Here is an 18,593-nt window from a genome sequence, read left to right as displayed (position 1 = left end):
TCACTTTCTGCCATAAGGGTGGTGTCATCTGCATATCTGAGGTTATTGATATTTCTCCTGGCAATCTTGATTCCAGCTTGTGTTTCTTCCAGTCCAGCGTTTCTCATGATGTACCCTGCATATGAGTTAAATAAGCAGGGTGATAATATACAGCCTTGACATACTCCTTTTCCTATTTGGAACCAGTCTGTTGTTCCATGTCCAGTTCTAACTGTTGCTTCCTGACCTGCATACAGATTTCTCAAAAGGCAGGTCAGGTGGTCTGGTATTCCCATCTCTTTCAGAATTTTCCAGTTTATTGTGATCCACACAGTCAAAGGCTTTGGCATAGTCAATAAAGCAGAAATAGATGTTTTTCTGGAACTCTCTTGCTTTTTCCATGATCATTTAGGTATGTCTTAATGCAGTTCTCAATTGTGACTTCATTTAAATGTAGCATTAAAAAAAAACAACAACGTTTACTGTGTATTTGCCTTTACTGTGTATTTGAGCTTTCTCCATTGTAATTTTCCCATTTCTAGTTGTGGCTTTTTCTTTTCTCTTAGAGAAGTCTCTTTACTATTTCCTGTAAAGCTGATTTGGTGATGCTGAAGTCTTTTAGCTTTTGCTTGTCTGTAAAATTTGATTGAGAATCTGATTGAGAAACTTGTGAGTAGAGCATTCTTGTTTGTCGATTTTTTCTTTCAATCACTTAAAAAAATTTTTTTAAGTATGTCAGGCCACTTTCTTCTGGCCTGCAGAATTTCTGTTGAAAAGTCAGCTGATTGTGTAATGGGAGTTTCCTTATGTTTAACTTGTTAATTTTCCCTTGCAGCTTTTAATCTCTCTTTAATTGTTTGACATTTTAATTACAATGCATCTTGATTTATTGCTTTTTGGGTAAACCTGTTCAGGACTCTGTTTCCTGGACTTGGTTGTCTGTTACTGATCCCAGGTTAGGGAAGTTTTTAGCTATTTTGTCTTCAGATGTGTTCTCTGACCCTTTATCTTTCTCTTCTTCTCCTGGAACCTCTATAATGCGAGTGTATGATTGCTGGTGTCAGAGTCTCCTAAACAGCCCTCATTTCTTTTCATTATTTTTTCTCTTCCTTGTCAGTGATTTCTGCTACACTGTCTTTCACCTCAGTGATCCATTCCTCCATTTCATTTAGTCTGTTCTTGATTCCTTCTAGTGTATTTTTCATGTCAGTTATTATATTCTTCATCTCTGTTTGGTTGTTCTTTATATTTTTCAATTCTTTCTTAAAAACTACTAACTTCTTGCTTAGTGTATCCATTCTTCTCCAAAGTTCTTTGATCATCTTTTTTTTTTTTTTTCCATTTGAGTCATGTGGCATGTGGGATCTTAGTTCCCTGACCAGGGATGAAACCTATACCTTCTACAGTGGAAACACAGTTTCTTAATCACTGGATCATCAGAGAACCCCTGATCATCTTATTGATCATTACCCTGAACTCTTTCTTGAGTAAATTATATATCTCTACTTCACTTTGAAACACGTTCTTCTGTTGTCCCATTTTTTCTCCCTAACTTGCTATTTTTATTTCTGTATATCTGGTAGGTTGGTTATAATTCCTGACCTTGGAGAAATAATGTTTTTTAGGAGATGTCCAATGTATCCCAACAACACACTGCCCACTCATCATTAGAGCTGTATTGATCAGGATTTCCCCCATGTGGACTGTGTTTGTCTTTCTATTGTGGGCTGACTACTGTAGGCAACCTGGTAGTCTTGGTTGACCTCGGTCAGATTGGCTGACTGTTCCTGCCTTGTACAGAGGTTGCCAGTTGCTGCTTGGTCGTGCTGTCCCAAGAAGTGGCTGATTGTGGAACCCTGGGGCATTCCAGAGGTAGTGCTGGTTCACTAGTGGGTGAGTCAGGGTTCACGAGATCCAAGGATTGGTGCCTGACCACTGGAAGGTAAAGCCAGGTGCTGGATCACATGCTGGCCCAGGGGAGCAGAGCCAGATCCTGGAATCTGCCTAAGGGGCCCAAGGATTCCAGAGTTGGTATGGGACTGCTGGTTGGTGAGACTGGTTCCTGACACAGCAGGTTGTGGGTTCTGGGTTATTCAGAAGCTTGTGTTGGCCTGCTGGTTGTTGAGGCTGGGGCAACAGGAAAGGCGCTGGCCTTTTAGAATTGGGTGGGTTGGGTCCATAATCTGCAGTGCTCTGGGGCTGGTGTCTGTCCACCAGTGGGTGAGGCTGGTGCTGAGCCTAGGCAGGTCTGAAGTCCAGCAGGTTGGCGCTGGCCTGATGATAACTGGGCTGGTCCACAGACTGTAGGCCTGTGGTAGTCCTGTGACTGGTGTCCACTCATGTTGCAAAGGGCTGGTCACAAGGCTAGGGCAGGCCTACTGGTTGGCAGAGCCAGGGCCTAGCTGGTGCTATTGTATGTATGTGCAGTCAGTCGTGTCCAACCCCATAGACTGTAGCCCACCAGGCTCCTCCATCCATGGAATTTTCTAGGCAAGAATACTGAAGTGGGTTGCCATTTCCTTCTGCAGGGAATCTTCCTGACCCAAGGATCAAACGTGTGTCTCTTGCATCACCTGCATTGGCGGGTTCTTTACCAGTTAAGCCACCATTTACCTACTGGTATGTGGACTGGGTCTGCATGCTGTGGGGTTGTCATTGTCCTGGGGTTCTTATCCACATGCTAACGGTGAGGCTTGTCTGATGAGAGCAGGCTTGCTGGTGCGTAGGGCTGGGGATTCTGGCACTGGTGCCTGACCAGTGGTGTTTGAGCTGAGTCCTTTGCTTTCTGATTGTAGGGCCCTGGAATTCCTGGGTCTAGTGCCTGTGCAGTGCTGTTTGGAGCTGAGTCCTGGTCCTCTGGTGGACAGGGCTGTGTACAGGGGTGGTTGTAAGGTCAGAGAATCTTAAGGCAGCCTCTCTGCTGGTGGGTAGGGCTATGTCTCTATTCAGTTAGCTGCTTGGCCTTGGGCAAGTCCTGGTGCCTACAGGCTCTTGGGAGGTAGGAGGGGGCTGGGTCATGATACTAAGCTAGAGGGAAGATTCCAAAATGGCACTTGCCAGCACCAGTGTCCAGGGGGCAGAGCAAGCTCCCCAAAATGGCTCCTGCCAGTATTTATGGCCCCAGGGTGAGCCCCAGGTGCCTCCGACCTCTCTGGGAGGCTCTTCGAGATCAGCAGGTGGGTCTGACCCAGGCTTCTTTCAAATGAATGCTTCTATGCTGGGTACAAAGCCTGTGAAATTTTGTATGTCCTCTTCATGAGTGGAGTTTCTATTTCCTCAGCCCCCTGGGACAGCTGAAAGTAAGCCCCGCTGGCCTTCAAAGCCAAACATTCTGGGGATTCATCTTCCTGTTGCAGGACCATCAGGCTGGGGAGTCCAGTGTGGGGCTCAGAAAACTCACTTCTTGAGGCAGTCTCTGCAATTGTAATTTTTCTTGCCTTTGTGCTTTGCTTATGTTGGGGTGTGGTACTTCACTGCTCCTTCTCATCTCCTTGTGATTTCTTCTTTATATCTTTATTTGTTGAAGATCTTTTCTGGTGGCTTCTGGTTTTTTTTCATCGATGAAACCAGAAAAAACCTTTCTTCTGTATATTGTTATAGTTTGGGGATGCCCATGAGAGGAGATGAGCTCAGGATCTTCCTGCTCTGCCATCTTTGCTAGTCTCCTCCCACATTACTTTATCTGTAATTGTTGATGGACCTTTAGAATGTTTCAGGGGAGTGCAGCCATCTCTTTGAGATCCTGATTCAGCTATTTTGCATGAAAACTCAAAAGTGGGATTGCTGGGTAATATGGTAAATTTCTTTTTATTGTTTGAGGAATGGCCATACTGCTTTTCATAGTAAATCATCTGACATTCTATCAAGTATACATAAGGGTTCAATTTCTCAACTCCCTCATCAACACTTGTTATTTTCTTCTTCTCTCTCTCCTTCCCTCCCTCCTTCCTCCCTTTCTTTCTTTCTTTTCTGATAATGGCCATACTAACAGGTGTGAGGTGCTACCTCTTGCTTTTGATTTTCATTTTCTAATGCGTAGTTTAAATTCAGACAGTTCTGGGTTTTTTTTCTTTTTTGTAATGCAAATTCCTGATGTTGGCTGTGATTGCCAAGGCATCTGCTTCCAAACAGCATCCGTTTCAAAGGTGGTTATCTGAAATAAACACAAGCTAGCCAGGAGACTAAAGAGCTCTTCCCACTGAGCCTCCTTTGTTCTTGGATGATTTCAATTACAAGCGTTTTGGCTACTTGTTTTTTCTCTTCCAGTGCTTTGTATTTCCACTTTCTATGTTCTAAATTCACCCATAATGAGCCCTTGAAACCCTGTGCCCTGAACTTTACCGCAGTGAGAGCAGAACTCTGGGCCCCCGTGTGAGTTGTCCCTCTCTGTCACTCTCCACTCACAACCTCACAGTGTGTTCCCCAGGTGTGTTGGCAATATCCAGGTCTTGTTGGTGATAAAGTTCTATGTTTCAAAGTTTCCTGATGACTTTTGCTGAAGGACTTCTTGCAGTCATAAAAAGCATCACAAGGTCTAGTTCTTCTATAGCTTTGGTTATTGATAGGCTGAGACTAGCACAAAACATGATAATTTTTTACTTTCATGTGATTTTCTGTTGCTGCTCAGTGTTCTGTTGTTTTAACTTTATGAACCCTTTTTAGCATTTCTTCTAAGACATGTCTTTGTTGTTGTTGTTATTTAGTTGCTAAGTCATGTCCAGCTCTTTTGAGACCCCATGGACTGTAGCCCACCAGGCTCCTCTGTCCATGGGATTTCCCAGGCAAGAATACTGGAGTGGGTCACCATTTCCTTCTCCAGGGGATCTTCCCAACCCAGGGATTGAACATGCATCTCATGCATTGGCAGGAGGGTTCTTTACCCCTAAAACACCAGGGAAACCCCAAATCATGTCTAGTGTGGATTAACTCCCTCAGCTTTTGTTTATTTGAGAAAGTGATTATTTGTCTTTTATTTTTGAAAAATTGTCTTGTCAGATAGAGTATTCTTGGTTGATAGCTTTTTTCTTTTCACGTTTTGAGTATATCATCCCATTGTTTTCTGGCCTGCAATGTTTTTGCTTAGAAATCAGTTGTTAGTATTATGACGGTTCTACTGGATCTGACATATCACTTGTCTTGCTGCTGTCAAAATTATCTCCTTGTCTCTGATTTTGACAGTTTGAGTATAATGTATCTCAGTGTGAGTTTCTTTTGTTCATCCTAGTTAGAGTGTACTGGCCTTTTAGAATCTGTGTCAGTTTTTCACTCAGATGTAGGAAGTTTTTGCCATTATTTCTTCAAATAAGCTTTCTCTCTCTCTTTTCCCATAATGTGTATATGGATCCCCTTGTTGATGTCCTGTAAGTCCCTTGTATTTTCTTCACTCTTTAAAATTTTTTTTTTCCTTTTGTTCTTCTGAGTAATAGCAAATGACCCACCTTTAAGCAAAAATTTTATGTGACTTATTGTATTCTTCAACTTGACAGATTTCAGCTGTTTTTAAGAAATGTATTCTGTTTCTTGATATTCTTATTTGTTCATGCATCATTTCCTTGAGTTTGTGGAACATCATGTCACTTTTTTTTTGGCCTCACTGTGAGGCATGTGAGATCTTAGCTCCCAGACCAGGGATCGAACCAGTGACTTTGCATTGGAAGCACACCATCTTAACTACTGGACCACTAGGAAAGTCCCTGCATCACTTTCTGATAAAAACTTTGTTTAGTAAGTGATATTACTCCATTCCTTTAGGATCAGTTTCTGGGATTTATTTTGTACATTGTTTGAGCCATTTTTCCTGCTTCTTTGTGTGTTTCATGACTTTATGTTTAGATTCATTAACTTGAAAAAATAGCTACTTCTTCCAGATTTGATGGACCAGCTTTATATAGAGCAAAAACACTTAGCAAGCATCTTGGCTGGAGATTCTGGGGCCCTCTGAAACCTGTTTCTTTTGGTGGCCGCAACTACTGTGGGCTTGTGTGTAGAATTTCATGACTAGGAAAGCTTGCCAAGCTCATTCTCAGGAGCTAGTCCTCTCTTGCTCTCTTTGTTATCTGTTTGCACACTGAAAGTTCTGTAGTTCAACAGAAGCAAGCTCTTCCACCTTCCCTTTTTCAGTGGCATCCAAAATCTGTAGGCTCCCCTTCAATGCCCTGAATCAGGTTAGACAGTTACCAGTCCTTTGAGTTGCCTTCCAAAAAAACCAGGACACTGGGTGAAACTCCACTCCTCTCCCCCCATTACAGGATGAGCCTCAAGTTGTGCACCTTCTTTAGACTGTGTCAGGCCGTGCTGGTCACAGCAAATCACTTCTCTCACCCTCTGTTCTCAGTGATTCCAGACATCCAGACTATGCCAGTTCTGTCAGCACTCCAAGCGAGGCAGGACAGAAGCCACTTCCTCAAGCAGCCCACTGCAGCATTGAATGCATGCTTCATTCATTTCTTTCCTGGGTTAATCACAACCTGGGGCATTCTTTTCAGAGAAGGCAATGGCACCCCACTCCAGGCCTCTTGCCTGGAGAATCCCGTGGACGGAGGAGCCTGGTAGGCTATAGTCCATGGGGTCGCTAAGAGTCAGATAGGACTGAGTGACTTCACTTTCACTTTTCACTTTCATGCACTGGAGAAGGAAATGGTAGCCCACTCCAGTGTTCTTGCCTGGAGAATCTCAGGGACAGGGGAGCCTGGTGGCCTGCCGTCTCTGGGGTCACACAGAGTCGGATACGACTGAGGCGACTTAGCAGCAGCAGCAGCAGCCAGGGGCATTCTTTTGCCTCAGCATTGAGGTTTTGCGGGGGAGGTGTTGATGCAGGTGAAGTGATATTGCACTTCTTATCAGTTTTATTGTATCTGTTTTCAGCTTCGTACTGGCCTATGGTATTGTGACTTCTTAAAAGTTTCTGGAAGTCTCATAAAGAAATTTTAATCCACATATCATTGCTAAACCGGTGTTTCTGTAGGGGAAGGAAGGCTGGGACTTCCTCTTACATCATCATTCTGATGTTACTCCTTACTGTATTTTGATTCAAGTAATCTTTAATCACATCTATATATGTGAATATTGTATCTCTCTTTCTATTGTGATTTTTTTTAAAGTTGATTTATTTATTTGACTGCTTCAGGCCTTAGCTGTGGCACATGGAATCTTCACTGTGTCATGTGAAATCTTTCACTGAAGCACAAGGGCTGCCCCAGGGCCTATGGGATCTTAGCTCCCCAACCAGGGATCTAACCTGTATTCTTTGCATTACAAAGCAGATTCTTAACCACTGGACCACAAGGGAAGTCCCAGAATTTTCTTTGATTATTTGATTGCACCTATTTTATTTTATAGATCTCCTACCAAAAAAGAAAACTTTTCCTCTAGTATAATTTCTTCATTGGAAATATAATAAACTTGATGTAAATGATGAAAAATTTAAATTTATCAGCTTAATATTCTGTTGATGGGTAAACAGAAGACTAGCCCAGAGGTCCACATAATGCAGCCTTGCTTAATTAATTAATTTTTATGGTTATTGTAAATGAAGGTCATTTAATTCTTAAGCAAGGAAATTTTTTTAACATTGAAATGACACATAAACTCCATTTACCAATTAACCCAGGTTTCACTTACCTGGGATTTATGTTTGATATGAAAATTATATTTTATATTTACTTTGGGCAAAAAATTCAGTTCATAATAATTGTTCACTCATATTAGTTTTTCTTCTCATACAGCATGGATTCTTCCTGCTTTTATACATTTATTTTTTCACATACACGAAGTCTACAATCTCTTTCTCTTTAGCTTCCTCATTGCTGATTCTACACATGACTCTTTCAACTATTCATTATATAAAAAACATTTCAAAGTCCCTAACTGTTCTCATTTTCCTATGTTAGTGTTTATGATACTCAGCACTGATAATGTTAGTAATTAAATGATACAAAAAATGGTCTCTTCAGTGTTTTCATCATTCACCCTTCAAATTAAGATACCTTAAGTGAAAAATATATAAGAAAAGGCAGTGACTATGAATTGAATTTATTTTAAATTTTTTGGCTGTGCCATATGGTGTGTGAGATCTTAGTTCCCTGACAAAGGATCCCACCTGCACCCCCTGAAGTGGAAGCGTGGAGTCTTAGCCACTGGATGGCCAGGGAAGTCCCTGGATTGATTAAAAAAAAATTATTTAAATACCATTTGCAGCAACATGGATGGACTTAGAGATTATCATACTAAATGAAGTAAGTCAGAAGGACAAAGACAAATATCATATGATATCAGTTGTGTGTGGAATCTGAAATGTGACACAAATGAGTATATCTGTGAAAAACACAGACTCACAGACATAAAGAATATACTTGTAGTTTCCAGCAGTGAGAGAGGGAAGGCTTGGAAGTTTGGATTAGCAGAGGTAAACTATTACAAATGTAATGGATAAACAACAGGGTACTACTGTCTTGAACAGGGAACTATATTAAATATCCTATGATAAACCATAATGGAAAAAAATTTTGAAAAATTATATATATATGTATGTATGTATAACTGAAACACTTTTCTGTACAGTAGAAATTAACAATGTAAATAAACTATACATCAATACAATTTAAAGATAAGTAGATAAACCTTCTTTAAATAGGTTAACATGGTCTTTTAGATTAAGGTAAAAGTTATGTGTCAATTTTTACATTTTGAATATTTTGCTGTTAAGGGAAACAACAAATATTGATTTAAAGTTTCCAACAGTCTACCTGTTGTTTCAAAGATAAAAGTGTTTCATGTGTATGTTTTAATGGTGTGTTTAAATGTTTGTTATTCTTCAGGGTTGCCCTGTGATCCTACTTTCATCCTGGGCTGTGCTCCCTGCAATGTGATCTGCTCCATTATTTTCCAGAACCGTTTTGATTATAAAGATCAGACTTTTTTAAATCTAATGAAAACAATAAATGAAAATATCAAGATTTTGGGCTCTCCGTGGATTCAGGTGAGGCCAAGGGCCTTTCTTCTGGAGGAATCACTTATTCTCTTTTTTCCATGAGGTCCAGTTCTCTATACACCAAGCTGTGAGGTGAAAGTGTGAAGAGCACAGCCCTGCCCAGAGCTTAGCATCATGGAGTGCTCATCTGGGGCTGCTGGCTGAGCCCTTTAATGTTAGACAGGAAAATACATGCCCACAATTCAGTCCTGTTGACACTGTTCAGTGGTTTTTATACCAATTTTCAAAGCCCAGCTTCCATAAACTACTTTGGTAACATCCCCAAAGCATGCCCACACCAATAGAAGGACTTCCAGGCCCTTCTGGAAAGGCTTCCATTACTCACAAGTCTTGTCATTCAGTTTCCACCTACTTACTACTCCACCACCTTAGCTGGCAGAAATACCTGCATTTAGGAAGGAGGAGAATCTCCTTTGAGTGAAAGAGTGCTGCCAGGGAACAGTGACTGGGTTAGGACTGTTTGATGCTTCAGTTGGCATCCTAACTGACAAGGTAATTGCTTTGGGGATGACAAAAAAAAGTTTGTTTTTTTTTTTTTTTTGGTGTAGCAACCACAAACCAACATCACAGGTGTACCCTATACTGAGCTGACATGTTCTGCCTTCTGCCTAAAAGACGGTGGTGTGACCTTACAGAGGTCACTTAAGTGCTCTGGTGCTTATAAGATGTTGAGTTTCGTGGTGTCTTTAGGACATTTTCTGGAGAAGGAAATGACAACCCACTCCAGTCCTCTTGCCTGGAAAATCCCATGGACAGAGGAGCCTGGTGGGCTACAGTCCATGACTCGCAAAGAGTCAGACATGACTGAGCGACTTCACTTTCACTTTCTTCACTTAGGACCCTTTCAGTCCTATTAATAAAATACTTATTTTATGTTGGAGTCTATGAGACAGAGGTAGAAACATCAGGGACCAGCTCTGTGCTCTGTATCAGGATGTGCAAACTCTCTTAACCTCTGTTGTCATCTACAAAGTGTGAGTCATTGACCTTTGTGCTGACCCTTATTTCATGGTTGTAGAGAAGAACTGATGTGAAAAACAGGGAGAATTGATGTGAAGATGTTTTCATACTGGAAACATGATATGTACATATAGGAAATGATTATTTTTTTGATCCCTGACCAGAATTTTTTCCTTGAAATACTTCTATCAGCATAGAAAATTATGTATTTGTATAATAAAAATACTCCTCAACATTTAGAGACCATATTTATTTTAATATTTATACTACAATTTCCAACTAGGACTTGGTATGTAAGTTTTAACTATTTATTTAATAAACCGTAGTTTTCTCTTCTAGGTCCTCAATATTTTCCCTGTGCTCCTTGATTTTTTCCCATGGAGTTATAGTTATAAAAAACTTTATACAAATACTGCTTATGTAAAAAATTATGTTTTGGAGAAAACAAGGGAACACCAAGCATCCCTGGATATTAACAATCCTCGAGACTTTATTGATTGCTTCCTGATCAAGATGGAGCAGGTAATAGGCTAAAGACAGCTCAATTATTTGATTACTTGTGCATTTTATAGATCATTGAATCTTCTGTATTTACCAAGGATGTTCCAGTGGTCTGGCAAGCAATGCTGACAAGCATTTTAAGTACTTGTGTGCATGAATCTATGCTAACCATAATGGTTAGCATAGATAGATGTAATATTTAGTCATTAAATAAGTGAAATACCTTGATTTTGCTCTTTGGGTGCTAATAATCTACCCAAGGAAAAACAGAATGATGTCATAGGTGAATTGGAAACTGATAACAATGAGTTAAAAGTAACAAAATATCATAGTATAATATGATGATGAACATGATCATAGCATACACAGTGTAAAGGGAATAAAGAATGACTAGGTCTAACTGGGCTTCCTGCTTGGCTGGTAGTTGCAAATAGATCAACATATTTGCATCGAAGGACAAGGGAGGGAATATGAGATGGATGAATGATGTATGTATGATGCTGTTTACATAGGCATGTGATGGCAAAGAGTAGGTGTGTGGACAGAAGAAGCCTTAATTGAGTGTAAAGTAAATGGATTAGCGAAGATATGGAGTTATATTATATGATGTGAGCATGAACCCTGCACCCCATGTTGGAAAGACCATTTTCCCCACATGAATTATCTTGGCAACCTTGTCAGAAATCAACTGACTCATAATTTGAGCATTTGTGCAATCTGGCATCTGTTTCAGTAAGCTAAATGTCAGTTTTTACATCAGTGGCACATCATCTGGACATCTTAATTACTAGTTTCGTAATTAGTTTTGAAGTTGAGTAGTGTGAGACCTGTAATTTTTTGTCATTTTATAAGATTGTTTTTGTTTTTCTGTGCCACTTAAATTTAGGATAGACTTGTCAATTTATGCAAAGAAATCAGTGGTGATTTTTATAGAGATTGTGTGAAATCTGTCAATTCATGGAGTAATGTTATTTAAAAAATTAAGGTGAAATTCACATCAATTCAGTTCAGTTGCTTAGGCATGTATGATTCTTTGTGTCCACATGGACTGTAGCATGCCAGGCATCCCTGTCCATCACCTACTCCCAGAGCCTACTCAAATTCATGTCCACTGAGTTGGTGATGCCATTCAACCATCTCATCCTCTGTCGTCCCCTTCTCCTCCTGCCTTCAATTTTTCCCAACATCAGGCTCTTTTCCAATGAGTCAGTTCTTCGAATCAGGTGGCCCAAGTATTGGAGCTTCAGCTTCAGCATCAGTCCTTCCAATGAATATTCAGGACTGATTTCCTTTAGGATTGACTGGTTGGATCTCCTTGCAGTCCAAGGGCCTCTCAAGAGTCTTCTCCAACACCACCGTTCAAAAGCATCAATTCTTTAGCATTCAGTTTTCTTTATGGTCCAACTCTCACATCTATATATGACTCCTGGAAAAGCCATAGCTTTGACTATGGACCTTTGCTGGCAAAGGAATGTCTCTGCTTTTTAATATGGTGTCTAGGTTGGTCATAACTTACCTTCCAAGGAATAAGCATCTTTTAATTTCATGGCTGCAGTCACCATCTGCAGTGATTTTGGAACCCAAGAAAATAAAGTTTCTCACTGTTTCCATTGTTTCCCTATCTATTTGCCAGGAAGTGATGGGACCGGATGCCATGATCTTTGTTTTTTGATTGTTGAGTTTTAAGCCAACTTTTTCACTCTCCTCTTTCACTTTCATCATGAGGCTCTTTAGTTCCTCTTCATTTTCTGCCATAAGGGTGGTGTCATCTGTGTATCTGAGGTATTGGTATTTCTGCCGGCAGTCTTGATTGCAGCTTGTGCTTCATCCAGCCTGGCATTACATGTATGTACTCTGCATATAAGTTAAATAAGCAGGGTGAAAATATTCAGCATTGACGTACTCCTTTCCCAATTTGGAACCAGTCTGTTGTTCCATGTCTGGTTCTAACTGTTGCTTCTTGACCTGTATACAGATTTCTCAGGAGGCAGGTCAGGTGGTCTGGCATTCCTATTTCTTTCAGAATTTTCCACAGTTTTCTGTGATCCACACAGTCAAAGGATTTAGTGTAGTCAATAAAGCAGAAGTAGATGTTTTTCTGGAACTCTCTTGCTTTTCTGTGATCCAGCGGATTTTGGCAATTTGTTCTCTAGTTCCTCTGCCTTTTCTAAATCCACTTGAACATCTGGAAGATCTTGCTTCAGGTACTGTTGAAGCCTGGCTTGGAGAATTTTGAGCATTACTTTGCTAGTGTGTAAGATGAGTGCAAATGTGTGGTAGTTTGAGCATTCTTTGGCATTGCCTTTCTTTGAGATTGGAATGAAAACTGACCTTTTCCAGTCCTGTGGCCACTGCTGAGTTCCTCAAATTTGCTGGCATATTGAGTGCAGCACTGTAAAAGCATCATCTTTTAAAACATGAAATAGATCAGCTGGAATTCCACCACCTCCACTAGCTTTGTTTGTAGTGGTGCTTTCTAAGGCTTGCCTCACTTTGGACTCCATGATGTCTGGCTTGAGGTGAGTGATCACACCATCATGGTTGTCTGGGTCATTAAGATCTTTTCTGTATAGTTCTTGCCAGCCTTTCTTAGTATCTTCTGCATGCCATGCAATTAATAGTGTACATTTTGGTTGTATTTAGTGCATTCACAGTGTTGTGTGATCACTAGTTCCTGTTTCAAAACTTTCTCATCACTGTACAGAAGCATATGATGTCTATTAAATGATTGCTGTCCATTCTCTCCACCCCATCACGTGTCAACTTAACCTGCTTTATGTCTCTATGATTTGCCTTTTATGGATTCATTGTATAAAAGAACTCATAGCGTCACCCCTTTTGTTTCTGGCTTCTTTCACCCAATATAATGTTTTGGAGTATTTTCTAAGTTGTGATATGTATGAGCACTTTGTTTTTTTCATTTATGGGTGAATAATATTCAATTGTATGTGTGTACTATAATTTTTTATGCATCCACATTATGGTCAACATTTGCGTTGTTTTTCTTTGGGTGTTCTGAAAGATACTGCTACAAATATTTGTGTACGAATTTCTTCATGGGCACATTTTCCTTTTTGTTTGATATTTTCCTTGGAGTGGAATTGAGTAGACATATGATATTAATAATTTTATGTCTAACATGTGAGGAATAGTCAGACTTTCCAACAGTGACTGCAGCATTTATATTCCCACCAGCAATGTATAGAGTTCTTGTTTTCACACATAATTGCCAATACTTACTTTCTAATTTTTAACACTATTAAACCTTGCTTAAGTAATGTGAAATTGCATCTGGTTGTGACTATATTTTGTGTTTCCTTAATGAACAGTGACGTTGAATGTATTTTCTTGTTTGGAAAAATATCATCTAAGCCCTTTGCCTTTTTAAAACTGGGTTCCTTGTCATTGTTGTTGAGCTGTTTTTCCAACATATTGGTTGTCATTTCACATCTTTCATTATGCTTTTGATACATAAACATTTTAATTTTATTGAAATATGATATATATTAGACAGATACATATGTACACACGTGTATATATTTGTTACTTTGGTGTCAAATTTAAGGATCAGTTGTCATTTCTGAGTTTCTAAAGCTATACTACAATGTTTTCTTCTAAGTGTTTTATAGATTTAACTCTTGTAAAATATTTTTCTGTTTTTTTAGAATTTATTTTTAATTGGAGGATAATTGCTTTACGATATTGTGCTAGTTTCTGCCATACATAATGGCAGAAAACATAAATCAGCCATAGAAATACATATGTCTCCGCCCTCTTGAACTTCCCTCCCACCTCCCACCTCCCACCTCCCACCTCCCACCTCCCACCTCCACCCCCAACCCCATCCCACCCCTCCAGGTTGTCAGAGAGCGCTGGCCAGTGTGTTAATCTGATACATGTACATATTATAGAGTGATTACCACACTAAGTGAAGTTGCTCAGTTGTGTCCGACTCTTTGTGACCCGTGGATTGTAGCCCACCACATTCCTCCATCCATGGGATTTTCCAGGCAAGAACACTGGAGTGGGTTGCCATTTCCTTCTCCAGGGGATCTTCCCAACCCAGGGATTGAACCTGGGTCTCCCGCATTGTAGGCAGACGCTTTACCATCTGAGCCACCAGGGTTACCACACTAGCATCAGGTTAAGTCCTCTATCTACTCACATAATTACTATTTTCTTTTTTCTATGGTGAGGACATTCAACACATTATTCTGTTAGTAACTTTCACGTGTATAATACAGTATTATTAGCTATAATCACCACTATGTACATTAGATCCCCCAAACGTATTCATTATACACCTGGAGATTTTTATCCTTTGACCAATTATCTCCCTATTTCTCCTGCTACTCCCACCCCAACTCCTGATAGTTGCTATTCTGCTCTCTCTTTCTGTGAGTCTTTTTGAGTTAGGCATTAAATATATATGTGTGTGTATCATATTTAAATTTTTCATCTATTTTGAGTTAAATTTTTTATATGGAGCGAGACAGGGTCCATTCAACGTTGCTGTTCATTAAGGAAACAAACACAAACACAGGGTCATGTCCTGTGTTTTTCCTGCACCTGGTTGTTTCTGCACCATGTCACTGTCAGTGTAACTATCTCATAGTAACAAAATATTTCTAATTCTTCCCTCCATCCCTTGTAGCATGCTGTCATTCATTCCACCTGTATATAAGCAGATATATATTTATATATGAAGTATTCATAAGCATTACTCCATCAAATACATTGCTGTTATTTTGAACTTTTAGCTGTTAAATAAGTTATGAATGAGGAAAAGAAAACTTTTTTATGTTTATGCATTCTTTTCTTTGTAACTCTTTATTTCTTTATGTAGATGTGGTTTTGATTGATATGATTTTCCTTCTCTTGAAAGAATTTCTTTTAACACTTCTAGCAAAGTAGTCATACTGGTAACAGATTACTTCTATTTTTTTTTTTTTTTTGGTCTGAGCAGTTCTTCATTTTTATACCCAGCAGTTTTGCAGGGTACATAGTCTTGGTTTGTGGTTTCTTTTTCTCAACACTTTAAATATTTCACTCCACTCTCTTCTTACTTGCAAGGTATGTGAGGTAAAGTCAGAATAATTCTCATCCTTTTTCCTTTTAAGCAAGGCACTTTTGGCTTTTTAAGAATTTTAAATCTACCTTTGACTTTTTGTAGTTTGAAAATGTATGCCTAGAGTAGGATTTGTTTTTGTTTTTTGGCAATATTTTAATTAGTGTTCTTTGAGTTTCTTAGATCTGTAGTTTGGTGTATGATACTAATTTAGGGGAAATTCTGATTCATTATTGTCTCAAATATTTTTTCTACTTCTTTTCCTCTTACTTTTCCTTCTGGCATTCCCATTATGAGTATGTTACACATTTTGAACTTGTCCCATAGTCCTTAGATTTGCTTTTTCCTTTTTCTGTCTCTCTTTTTAAAGTCTCTTTCTCTTTGTTTTAGAGGTTTCTACTGTGATATCCTCAACTTCATAGATTATTTCTTCACTGTGTCTAGTGTAATACTAAGCCTGTCTCCTACTATTATTATAGAACTCTTCATTTATCCTTTCAATTATTTCAATGTTTCCTTCATATATTTTGTGGCTCTGTTGTTTGGTGCACATAGGTGATGTTGTTATTGTTGTTGCCTAGTAGCTAAGTCCTGTCCGACTCTTTTGTGACCCCATGGGCTGTAGCCTGTTATGCTTCTTTGTTCATGAGATGTCCCAAGTGAGAATACTGGAGTGGGTTGCCATTTTCTTCTGCATGGGATCTTCCCAACCCAGGGATCAAACCTGGAGGCAGATTCTTTACTGCTGAGCCACTGGAGAAGCCCACATATAGATGTATAATGTTATAGCTTCTTGAAGAATTCACCTTTGTTGATCCAGTAAAAAAACACTCCATTCTCATTTGTTCCATTTAATTTCTTTTTGATTAAAATCTAACTTTTTTTCTAACATTCCTGCTGTATTTGGTTACTCACTAATTGCAAAATCTTTTTCTCTCTATTTCATTCAACATATTTGTATCTCTCAGTCTTAAGTGGGTTTCTTGTAGACAATATGCAGTTTCTAATTGAAAAGAATTAACATAAAATATATTAATTATAGATATACAACATAGTGATTCAATATATGTATATAAGGCAAGATGATTAGTGTAATAAATGTAGTTACCATCCATTCACACGTGGTTATAGGTTTTCTTTCTTGTAATGAGAACTTTTAGGATTTACTTTCTTAGAAACTTTCAGAGATACGATACAGTATTAACTATAGTCATCATGCTGTGTAGTAGTTACCCATGACTTATTTATTTTATAACTGGAATTTTGTACCTTTTGAGTTCCTTTATTCATCTTGACCACTCCCCATCTCTGGCAGCCAGTGTGTTCTCTGTATTTATGAGATCAGATTTTTAAAATATTTCACATGTAAGTTCGATCATATGGTAGTTATCTTTCTGTATCTGATATGTTTCATTTACTGTGATAACTTCAAGGGCCATCCTTCTTGATATCACAAGTGTTAAGATTTTCTTTTCTTTTGCATGCCTGAATTATATTCTATACATGTATGGATATATAATAGCTTATATATATATATTTTAAAATTTTGTTCTTTAAATATCTGTCTTAAATTGTGAGTTTTAGTCAAAGTGACTAATCACTTTAATTTTGAAGAATTAGTTTAATATTAATGGCTTTATTTCTGTTCTGCTGCTTTTTGCTCTAATGCATTTTATGCTTGCTGTTTCTCAATTTTTCCATTATAGTCATATTTTTTGTTTGATCAATTTTGCAGGCACTTTTTTAATGCCTTCTTCAAATTTTTTATGTTATTTTTTAATTGATTTCTTAGTACTTATAATGGGGATTACTGTTAACATCCTAAATATATAGCAGTCCAGTATAAATTGCTTCCACAGTAGCTTCAAATTGCATATGTTAACTCTGCTCCCAACCAATGTCATCTCCCTTTATTTTGTTGATGTTATAAATTTCATCTTTATATCTTTTGTGCCTAGAACAGGTATTTCTAATGATTTTTATTCAATTTTCTGTTAAATAATATAGAGAAGAAGAGTTTTTATACTAGATACAATAATATTAGCTTTAGTATTTACCTACATTATTATTTTTAACAAAAATATTTATTTGTCAATCTGGGTTGGAATTATCATGTAATACATTTTTGTTTTAAACTGAAAGGTGATTACCTTTGGCATTTCTTGTAGGGCCAGTCTTTTAAAAAGGAACCCTGAGGTTTTATTTTGGAGATGTCTTCTATCACCTATTTTGTGGAGAGATAGTTGTGCCAGATATAGAATTTTTGGTTGACATTTTTACACTGAGGACTTAATATCTTTCCATTGATTTATGGTTCCCACAGTTTCTGGAGAAAAATGACATATTATGCTATTGTGGGTCCTTTGTACATGATGAGTCACTTCTCCCTTGTTGCTTCAAACATTCTCTAGTTTTGGCTTCTGACAGTTTGATTAAAATACACCTTGCTCTGGGTCTTTTTGGCTTCAATATTCTTGGAGTTTGTTTAGCTTCTTTAATTCATACATTCGTGTATTTCACCAAATTTTGTAAGTTTTCAGCCATTTTCCCCCCCAAATATTTATTTTTTATTTCTTCTCTCTTTCTTTTCTGGGGCTCCCATTAAGTCGATGTTGGTATACTTGTTTGAGTTCCAGTTATATCTCAGGCTCTGTTCATTTTTCTTTCTTCCTTTTTCTTCCTGATATTCACAGGAAATTTCTGTTCTCCTGGTTTCATGTTTGATGGATTTTTTTTTTTTTTTTTTTATTTTTTTTTTTAAATGGTAATTTTTTTTTTTTTTGTAATTTCAGGTATTGTACTTTTCAGCTCCAAAGTTTCTCTTTGGTTCTTTCTTTTCTTTTCTTTTTTTTTTTAACTTAACAATATTGTGTTGGTTTTGCCGTACATCAAAATGAATCCGCCACAGGTATACATGTGTTCCCCATCCTGAACCCTCCTCCCTCCTCCCTACCCATACCGTCCCCCCGGGTCATCCCAGTGCATCAGCCCCAAGCATCCAGTATTGTACATCGAACCTGGACTGGCGACTTGTTTCATATATGATATTATACATGTTTCAATGCCATTCTCTCAAATCATCCCACCCTCTCCCTC

The 18,593-nt window shown here is 38.5% G+C and overlaps 1 protein-coding gene across 2 annotated transcripts in view; it reads left to right on the top strand.

The window, feature by feature from the left end:
* Positions 1–18,593, top strand: part of LOC104990182 (cytochrome P450 2C19-like) — a 93,790-nt gene that overhangs the window by 3,320 nt on the left and 71,877 nt on the right. For both annotated transcript variants that reach the window (XM_010842159.1, XM_010842160.1), the window contains exons 4-5: positions 8,796–8,956; positions 10,268–10,450. In XM_010842159.1, the coding sequence (XP_010840461.1) occupies positions 8,796–8,956; positions 10,268–10,450 (344 nt within the window). The remainder of the gene's footprint in view (positions 1–8,795; positions 8,957–10,267; positions 10,451–18,593) is intronic.

The sequence above is a fragment of the Bison bison genome, unplaced genomic scaffold, assembly GCF_000754665.1.
Source record: "Bison bison bison isolate TAMUID 2011002044 unplaced genomic scaffold, Bison_UMD1.0 scf7180017864172, whole genome shotgun sequence".
In the NCBI taxonomy this organism is placed as follows: Eukaryota; Metazoa; Chordata; class Mammalia; order Artiodactyla; family Bovidae; genus Bison; species Bison bison.
The sequence above is the reverse complement of the archived record's forward strand: the minus strand, read 5'-3'. Positions and strand labels throughout refer to the sequence as shown.